This window comes from Ziziphus jujuba, chromosome 7 (genome assembly GCF_031755915.1).
Source record: "Ziziphus jujuba cultivar Dongzao chromosome 7, ASM3175591v1".
NCBI classification, from domain to species: Eukaryota; Viridiplantae; Streptophyta; class Magnoliopsida; order Rosales; family Rhamnaceae; genus Ziziphus; species Ziziphus jujuba.
The window spans coordinates 12,046,942-12,057,113 of NC_083385.1; the positions used below are offsets into that span (position 1 = coordinate 12,046,942).

Genomic DNA, 10,172 nt, shown 5'->3' on the forward strand with positions numbered 1-10,172 from the left:
TGACCAATGAAGTGAAATCAAATTAATGCCTTGAAATATTCAATTATGTTCAAGATTGATACCACTTTATTTTTGGCATCTCTCGCTCTCTTTTTTCCCTTTTTAATTTTTTTTTATTTTCCCCTCTTTTCTCACTGCGTACTCTGAAGCTTTGGGCTACAATGATACGTCCCTCTCGTCATAATAGCAGTGTCCGACTGCTTTTGAGCGAGAGAGAGAACTGATTCAAAGGACACCAATGATGGTGACTATTCATCACCATCCGGTGATATTTCCAAGACACAACAAAATACCCATTTTCGTATGCCTGAATTTCACGTCTCTAACCCTCCCTTAATAGAAATTTTTAAGCTTTCAAATTTTTTCCCCACTTATTTAACAAACTTCTACGAATAATTTTAAAAGGACTTACCTTGTTGGGGAATTAAAGTATTCGTTCCTCTCAAAGTCCTTTCTTTTCATATAGAGCAAAAATATAACATAAAATAGAAAAAGCCCGATTCGAAATATATTAGTTTACAAAAGGGTACCAAATATAAGCGGCGTAACAGCGTATGTAGATGGTAAAATAATAACCAAAACAAATAACACTACAAAACAGGTACAGTAGTTAATACTAAAAGGCTGCAAAGCGACCATTTTTCAAAGATTTCTTATAGAAGAGATCGGCGATTTTTTTAGTCAGAACTCAGAATATCTAGTTGAAAGATTTTATCCATATGTTAGTTTGATCGGTTGACCAACATTTTCCCAGAGGGTAAGAAGCTAAGAACAGTTAAAAGGAAAGGAGAAAAAGAAGTCTCAAAAGAAAGAGCCTTTCATCTTTACATGCTTACAAAATAGAGAGGCATGGAGATTAATTTGGATCTGAAGACAAGATTAAATGGATGGGGGTGGCTAAGGCAGAAAAAGAACTTAGAGACAAAAATCAAGAGGGTCTCGCAAGAGAATGAAACCCATTTTTCTGCAGCCAATTGGGTGTGGTTCTAATCTGCGGTGGGAATCCTGATGATGCTGCAGCAGTTGCAAATATTTGGGAAGAACCTGATTGCCATTGTTGTTGATCATTTACAGACAGTGAAAGATCACTCCCAATGCGACCCCCATTACTGCTGCTAGGCAATTGAATCTGCAAAATTAGACCCCCAAAAAAATAAAATAAAAATAAAAATTGAGAGCCTTTTAAAACAATATTTGTTGAAATGTGCAAAGCTCCAAAATTATAGAAAATCAAAGACAACCCACATGGTAATTTGGCTGTGCTTGGAAAGTACGAGGCATAAGGGTCTCTCCTGGTCTCCTAAATTGCCCACCATATCTATGCATTTCAATAACAGCAGCCGGAGATTGAATATGGGTTCGGCTCAGAAGCTGCATGGTTTCGCTTTCCATGTACCCATCTCTTCTAATTCCATCACCATCTCCTCCACACTGCTCCCGCTGCAGATTTACCTATATTTTCATTCAGTAAAACTAATTAAAATACACATAAATTTTTCAAGAATTTTAATTACCCAAAAAGAAATGGGCCCCCGGGGGAGGGGGGGGTGTGGGAGTCTGAAAATTAAACTATTGTAACCTTAGGTCTGTATCCCTGCTGATTCCTCCAATCTGTTTCAAATGGCATCGAGCCAGATTGCTGACCCATTGCTGTATTCTGGGTATGATTAATAATCCCAATAGGATTACTGACATTGTTATTTTGCTTGGAGCTCGAATTGCCTAGACTTAAATCAAGATTGTGATCCGCAGCATTACTTGATGGTTCTACTGAGACAAGAAATTTCAAAACAGAATCACTTTCATTACAACATGCCCCAAGCTAAAGACAAAAAGGAGGTTGATTCATTAAGTTTGTTTTAACATTTGACCGTATGTACCTGTCGTCGTGTTAAGCTCATTCTCATAGATGCTGGGATCAAAATTTGTGACAGCCTCTTTGCCATTACATTTGATTGCTGCTTTGTCATAAGCCCTACAACAAAATAATTAATACCCCCACCAGTTTTTTCTATTTTCTTCTTTTTTTAGGTCAATTAGAGAGAGAGACAGAGAGGGGAAAAAAAAAAAAACATATATACTGGAACACGATTAAATAGAGAAAAAAAAAGGGGACAAAATCAAAGAAAGCACATTATCAACACCTTGCAGCTTCAATCTCGGTATCAAACAAGCCCAAGTACACGTACCTGGTAAAAAATCAAAGAAAGCTTAATAAATCTTCAATGATCTACATCGTAAGGATTTTTGCGAAGTGATTATATTTTGACCAAAAAAAAAAAAAATGAAGCAAAGATGATAAAGAAGAAAGAACATAAGGTTCTACTTTTTGCCTAAAAATTGGCCCATTCGAGCTTCCCATCTTCCACACTTGTGCAAGGTAACACCTCTATATTTAGAGCTTCCTCTAGGGAATCCTGTGCTTTGTCGGCGAAGTACATGCACAAATTCTTCTTTGGTTAGATTGCTCATCTGTGTTCATTAATCATCTCCAAATGTTAAAAAGGGCTTTTCAGGCTCTTTTTTTTTTTTTTTTTTTTTTATAGCACGACTTAAATATCAAAAGCAAAGCAAAGCAAATCATATAAAAATAAAAAATACTGTTGAAGATAAGGTATACAACTGTTCAAGATAAGATTTTTAGAAATATATATTTCTTCCTTTCTCTTTCTGAAGCAAAAAACAGACACAACTTGCCTGTTTCAAGTCTTCTTCATAATCTTCGAGGCTAAAATTTATGTCAGCCTCCACTCCCCGGAATTTGATCGCAGCTCTATCATATGCACTGCATAGAAAAATTGGTTTCTATTTGGGCTTGAAGATGATCATGAATATAAAAAAAATAGAAATAAAAAAAAGAAGACAAAAATGGAAAAAAAACCAATATATATATTAGAGGTTTTTTACTGTAAAGAAAATAGTGGCAAACTTGCTTACCGAGCAGCTGCATGTGCAGTGTCAAATCCACCTGTATTACCATATTATCCAAACAAAACCCAAATCAAAATAAAAATTTTCGCACACAACAAAAAAAAGAAAAAAAAATTATTGTGGGCAATCAAAGACAACAATGACCAATTTCCTTTCAAACCTTAAGAGGAAAAAAAAGGAAGAATATAATAGTTATTTTGATAATTTAGTCATACCTAGATAAACTTGTTTTCCGCAATCCCTGTATGAAAAAGGGGACAAAGAAAAGCCAAACACACATAAAAATTGTGATTGGTTTATGCAGATTTTAATCATAAAAAAAAAAAGGGACAAAAACAGAAAGAAAAAATCGTTAAGCAAGGTCAACTTCCAACCATATATGGGATTCCCAGCGACCAGTCCTCCGGTAAAATGTTACTCCTCTATACTGCGAGCTTCTTGACCTCGGTCCTCGCCGGCTTTTCTTCATCGGCTGCGAAACTTCCACCGACGACTTTCCGGTTCCCAGAGGATCCGACTGGCAGAATTTCACCCCCACCCAGTGAGCTCGAGGAAATGAACCACCACCTCCACTCACCGCTCCACCACCACCAGATGCGGTGCCCATTTCTGAATCATCGACCGGAAAAAACTGCCGGGTCACGGGCGGCGGATCACTATCCATGGAATCGTCGTGGGTCACGGAGAACCCGAATATTTTGCCACTGCTGCTGCTGTTGTTGTTGTTGTTGTTGGTGCTGTTGTTGCTATTACTTCCTCTCTTCTTGATTCTGCCGCCTCCTCCAACTCTTCCTCCGTCCTCTTCTTCGTCCGATCCGTCTTCGATTACAACAGCCGAAGAGCTCGAATTCGAAACCGATCCGACCCGTTTTCCTTTCTCATCGTCTCCATCTATTGAAGTCTTCTGGGATGAACACCCTTCTTCGGATTCTTCGTCTCTCCTCTGATCAGGAGAGTCATTGAGATCCCACATTTTTTTTCCGCTCTCTCTCTCTCTCTCTCTCTCTACCTTGTCTGCTTTTTTTAATTCGATTTTTTTTCCTCAAAGAAAAATAATAATAAAAGAAACACCCAGAAGGGTAAACCCAAAAAAAAAATTTCTCTGATTGTTAACTCAAATCAAAGAAACCAGAATTCAAAAGTGGGTTAGAGCCGCAAAAATAAGTTGCTCTCCCTTTGTGAATAAAATAATGGGAAACAAAGAAAAACTCAAAGCTCGAAGAGGGTGTCTGAAAGAAGAAAAAAGAAAAAGAAAAAAAAAACCTACGACAGAGAGAGAGAGAGAGAGAGAGAGAGAGATGGGGTTATGTGTGTGTGTAATTGGTGGTGTAATTGTTGCTGCAAAAAGGTAGTAAAGAAGGAAGAGAGATGTTGGAAGATCTTGTTGTATCCTAACTGCCCAATACAGCATAGACGAGGCCAGTTTTCAGCGAAGCTTAGCTGAAAGCATCACACCCCACCCTTAATACCTCTCTCTCTCTCTCTCTCTCTCTCTCTCTCTCCCTCTCACCCACTTGCCTCTCTTTTCTTTTCAATGACTCATAATTCACTCTCTCTCTCTCTCTAAAAGTATCTCTTTTTTTATTAATTTATTTCTCTCCAATCATTCATAATTTTTTTTTTTTATCTGTCTAGTATTTTTGGCATCTCTATGATAGTCTATAATCCTTTTTGTGTTCCTTGTCCTTCAAAATTTGTTTACTTTTTCTTTTTTCTTTCTCTTTCTACGACAATTAATTTAATAAAATACGATATAAAACATAAATGTGTTTGTTTTTGTAATTGGTGGGTTTTCTAAGGAGGAGCATCAGAGAGGAAAATGGGAAAGAAAGAACCATCTCTTTCTTACACAACTTTCCCACGTTAACCAAATCGAAAAGCATTTCTCTCTCTCTTTGTTTGTCTATAATACCCACTAATAGAAATAGACAGCGCAAGGACTAAAATAGATGGCTAATTACTCAATTACCTTTATTAGGTATTTAATTATTCCTGCTTCACGTCACTTCTTTTTTATTACCAAAATTATATACATATATATATATATTTTTTTTTTTTGCTTTAAAAAATTATATATATATATATATATATATATTATACATGTAAATTTTTCATGTTTTCACACTTTTCACAAGGCGTAAAAACAAGAAAATTTTAGTGGGGTCGAAGGGCAGTTTGGGAAACAAGGGAGGGGGTGGTTGTATGTATTGTGCATATAACCATTTTATCTAAACGCCACGGCATAGAGAGAGAGAGAGAGGAGAGAGAAGAGGGAACGGGGGATGTTTGGTATCAAAAAAGGAAATGGGAATAATAGTAGCAAAAGGAAACCCTTTCCAGAAAAGTCCAATCCAAGAGTACGGGAAGAGGGCCACCTTTGTCTCTTTCGTTCTTCTAGGAACCAATGGCCTTCCTAAGCTGTACCTCGTATTTATGACCATTTTTCTCCTCCCACTCTCCTTCTCATTGGCGTCTATTTCACTTTCCTTTTTTCTTAATTTTTATTATTATTATTTTATTTATTTTTACTCCTAGTGAATTGTGAATGGAATATTTTTACACTTTTTAACCCATTGCCACCTACCCCTTACTACTTTTGTCAATGCCCATATAATTGCTATAATAATTCCATTATTTGACTTAAAATATTTATTTACATTTTCGGACATGCATTAACTTTTTTTTTTCTTATATAATTCAAGATATATTATAGAATTATGTTCCAGTACTTAAATTGCTATAAATAAATGCCATTTTTTTCTTACAAGATTCCTTTGTCTATTTTTAAATCATATTGCCTTGATTTATCTACCTATAAACACTATAAAATCACATGTTGAATGAAACTGCCTCTATAAAATCACATGTTTAATGAAACTGCCTCTTTTTTTATTTTTATTAATATTAAATACTTCTAAAAGAATTGTAAATTTCAAATCATATTCATATTCTCTTTTTTCTTTTTGGCAAAAAGTTAATATTCTTTTTTATTTTATTTTTATTTTTTTCTTGTTGGAAAGGTAACCCTTCGAATTTTACCTTCACAGCATAATATATTTCAAACGGTTTAGTATTGCAATCCACTTGAAATTGCAACGACAGACACTTAAAAATAAATAAACAAAGGGCGCGTCACACACACAGAAAGTAAACAGAGCGTGAGTCTAACTTGTGTCTTAAATGCTGAAGCCAACTCAAAACATAGTAATAGATTGATAGATAGATTCGTAGATTAAGAGATATCATCATCCTTGACATCATCAGCATTATAAAACTTTGTAAACAATAAAAATAAAATACGCTTCTTACAAAAAGAAAAAATAATAATAATTCGATTAATAAAATAATATATATTATTATTATTGTTTATTAAGTGAAAACAGGTGGGGGAGGTGTATGTCAGAGAGAAACAGACATGGTTTAAGGTGGGAGTGGGGGGGCCACCTAAGCGGAGGGGGTGAAAAAGCGGGCCACGTAACACCGCACCAGACAAAATTCCAAAGAGGCCCAACCCAAAATGCGTCTAATCCCTCTTTCATCAACCTTCATTGGAGAGACTTGAAAGACTTATAGTGAAGGAGCGAATACAAACCTTCCATTAATGGAAGTGGGACGAGGCTAACGTCGAACAAGTAGTTTTCCCCAAGTGGAAACAGTTCCTTTTAAGTGGGCCTACCTCTCCATTCAATTATGCATCAAGCCCAGGCCCACCTCTTCTCTCTCTCTCTCTCTCTTGTCTATACCATTTGGTCCCACTGCCTTTAATATTCTTAACCTCTTCCAAACCTAACAACTTGATTTAATCTTTAATTTTTCTCTACTCGCAATTTGCACCGTTAGATTCTTTTGATCAAAGTGATTTTAACCATTAATCAAATTTTTAATTTCTTGAAAATTTGTGTGGTTGGTATGAGTGTGATGAAATTAGTCCAAGGGAACAAATTTTACTTGTTTGTTCTGAGGATAAAGTAAACAATTATGCATACTGCAGGTATATGCGCGAACAATTTTCTCTTGTACATGTGTATGCATGTATACATGCATATATTTATGCATGTAGGTTGGATAGTGTACATACCCGCAAAAAAAGTAAGCAATTTTGTATGCCCAATTAGGTTTCATTAATTCACCCACTAGACAATTAATGATCTTATTTACTTCCATATATGCAAGAAAAGCATATATGGTTTGTTCTTGGTAAAGGAGATTGGTTAAATCATCCAATTCGGGTACTCACTTTTTCTATAATATGTGGACTTCATTGAATGTCACACTAGAGACGAAGATTTAAACTTAAAAATAATGCATTAAATGTGGATCCTCTATGAAGGAACTTGATAGCGTTATTGCCTAAAACTTGACTTTTAAGCTACTCAGCCTCTATATACATTCACATATGGTTATGGTCCACATGAGTAGGGGAGAGAAATTTATATATTTATATATGTGTGTTTACATATCAAATAATCACTGACTGGTTACAGAATTAGGTGGCTCCAGCTCTTATGTATATTAAACGTGTATTTAAATCTGAAAAAGAAGATGTGTCTGATTTTGCCAAACTGCAAGGCAAATATAATGAACAAAATCAAAATTAATGGGTATAAGATCAGATTTAATTAGTAATGAACTCAATGAAGAGTGTATATATATATAATTAGTATGTATATATGTAGATACATATTTATATATAGTTATGGGGTTTACATTAAAAAACAGGAATGGTACAAAATTTTTCATGTCTAGAAGTTATATAATATTTGTCTTTTAACTAAGCTTGATGTGAATATGAATCTCTATGTGTGATTGCTGATATGTCTATATAAAGCATATATATATACATTATTCTTGCTTTATTTCAATGGAAGGGTTTCCCCACTAGTATTCTGAATATAGTAGAGAAATGGAAACAGGGCTAAATCCAACTACCACATAGTAGCTAACAAACGTTACAAATCTCTCCCTTTCTCTCTATTTTCTTATTCCACATTTGGAAATGAAAGTAAGTACTTCTTCTACTGTGGATGTGGTTGAGTTACAGTGCTTATTTTTCTCTGTGAATTCCACATTATTAGAAAGTTTTTTAATAAACTAGGTGGGCTTGCACTAAATTAGTGCATTGTTTGAAAATTCCACAATTCCACTTGTATGAAAGTAATAAAAACAAATAGGTTAGTTGAAATGACCATGTTGAGTAAAGATAATGTCTTTAGAAGTGTTGTCCACTTACATGGACTAACAACATGGTTCATTTTATATTATTAAGTAATTGTAAAATGAAGGTCATTGTGAGGTTTTGTTTGACATGACTTAAAAATTTATATATTCTTTAAAGAATTTTAGACATAATACAAAATGTTTTAGCTATAATTAGTTGAATTAATTAGTTTCCAATTATTCGGAAAAAAAAAAGGAATTTGGGAATTCTTTATTTTATCAATTTATTTGCCAATTACTGAAACTAATATTACTCTTGCTATATATTTTTTTTAAGAATAAAACAATTCAGGAATAATAAATACGTCAAGAATTAACGATTTCTTTTTTTCTTTCTGTTATTTAAAATAAAAGTAAAAATTATCTCAAATAAAATTTAATTATCAACTTTCTGTGTATACTCAACAAACCAAAATAGGATATACTTCATGATAGTATTTATTACTCTAGAGATTCTCGATCCAAATAAAATAATAAAAATAAAAGATATTCCATTTAAAATTTCAATATGTTACGGAATGGGGAGAAAAACAAATAGCAACGGAAACAAGAAAACGAAGAACAAACACACAATTTACGTGGAAACCCTTGACGGGAAAAACCAGGGACAGGGAGAAGCAAATCCAATATCGAAAGATTGATACAAAGGTGAGCCAAAATCGAGATACCCTTAAAACCCCAATTACAGCCGAACAAAAATATATATATATATATATAGTACCGAAAAAACCCTAAAATTGAACAGGTCCATACCGCGGGGGGCTGCCCCCGCACCCCTGTCGGGCTCAGTGGTAGGCTACGGTCTTGGGCCTATCGGCCAGAGACATTCGCTTCCACCACAGAGCCTCAAATTTTTCTCCAAAATTAGTTTCACCAAATGGGTCGTACCGCGAGCTTTTCGGATCGGGTCAACAAGAATTCGAGTCACTAACTCTAACACAATATATAGTTACAAACTTGAATATAATTTTGTTCATATGTAAAAAAAAATTTTGAATGAATTTTATCCAAATCATTTATATAGACTATAATTTTTTTAAAAAATCGTTATTAATATAAATCTAATATATAACCATTTTTCGAAAAAATTGTCGCGTCAGTATTCCAAATAAAATTTATTGCTAGAGATTCTCTATCTTTATATATATACTACTACTTGTATTTTGATCTAGATGAATCAATTTTTCCTTGTTTCAAGCGAATAATTTAAGGAAAAAAAAAGTATATATATATATAACTATCCTCCAATTTTAAATGTCAGTTCTGTAAACGGAATAAGTAGTGGCTAAAATGCACTAGATTTCTTACCATACATGTTAAGATGGAGTTGATACTCATAGGATAACAAGGTCCAAATACAAAGAGATGACGTGCAATTGCCTCCTTAGGAAAGGAATAAGTACGAAAGAAAAATTAAATAAAAAGGGAATATCCAAAGACCTAACTTGTGCGCATCAAACAACTGTGTTATCTTAGAAAATAATAATAATAATAATAATGCTTTACAAAAGTCTGGGTATACGTAAGAAACAGCAAAGAAACATCGACAAATTGCACCATATGCTCAATCCACATTATTAAAGTGGAATATCAAGGAAGAGGTATGTGATAACTGATAAGGCCTTCATGTGTTTTTTTCCATTTATAGGAACCATTCATCATTTTTTTAATTTAAATATTTATTTTGAAAATGCCATTTCAACCTCTCTTAAAGAATCCTATGGAAAGAAGTCATCATTCTACTTCTGACTTAAATATGAACATATAAATTAGAGTTTTTTATTTTTTTTTTATTTTTTAAGAGAGAGGGGGGGTGTATTATATCAAATAATTTATTTATTTATTTATTTCTCATTTCAGAAATGACAAGTTGTCACGAGCGATATTTCTCCGATATCCCATCAATCTCCCAAATCAGTTTGACATATAAATTCAGAGAGAAATATGACAGTGAGAGAAAGAGATGAACCGGTTATTGAACCGAACCGGCCGGTTTAACCGACTTGATTGATGCGAAGAAATTA

At 34.0% G+C, this 10,172-nt stretch overlaps 1 protein-coding gene across 2 annotated transcripts; it reads right to left on the reverse strand.

Moving 5' to 3' along the window:
* Positions 1-476: 476 nt before the first annotated feature.
* On the reverse strand, positions 477-4,624 carry LOC107424542 (floral homeotic protein APETALA 2). 2 transcript variants are annotated; one of them, XM_048479507.2, is made up of 10 exons: positions 3,306-4,624; positions 3,147-3,172; positions 2,938-2,968; positions 2,698-2,785; positions 2,327-2,472; positions 2,145-2,189; positions 1,881-1,975; positions 1,580-1,767; positions 1,246-1,452; positions 477-1,129 (listed from the first exon to the last, which is right to left on the reverse strand). In XM_048479507.2, the coding sequence occupies exons 1-10, from the start codon at positions 3,902-3,904 to the stop codon at positions 929-931; spliced, it is 1,626 nt and encodes a 541-aa protein (XP_048335464.1). In that variant the 5' UTR covers positions 3,905-4,624; the 3' UTR covers positions 477-928. The 2 variants fall into 2 exon arrangements, with proteins under 2 accessions (XP_048335464.1, XP_048335463.1); XM_048479506.2 differs by having other exon boundaries at positions 1,580-1,770; positions 3,306-4,621.
* Between the last annotated feature and the right edge of the window lie 5,548 nt (positions 4,625-10,172).

Coding starts and splice junctions, on each gene's coding strand:
- LOC107424542 (XM_048479506.2), bottom strand. CDS start 3,904: ATGTGGGATCTCAATGACTCTCCTGATCAGAGGAGAGACGAAGAATCC. Junction 2,190..2,326: donor GGCCAATTTTTAGGCAAAAA/GTAGAACCTTAT, acceptor ATTTTTTACCAG/GTACGTGTACTTGGGCTTGT. Junction 1,771..1,880: donor TGAGCTTAACACGACGACAG/GTACATACGGTC, acceptor TTCTTGTCTCAG/TAGAACCATCAAGTAATGCT.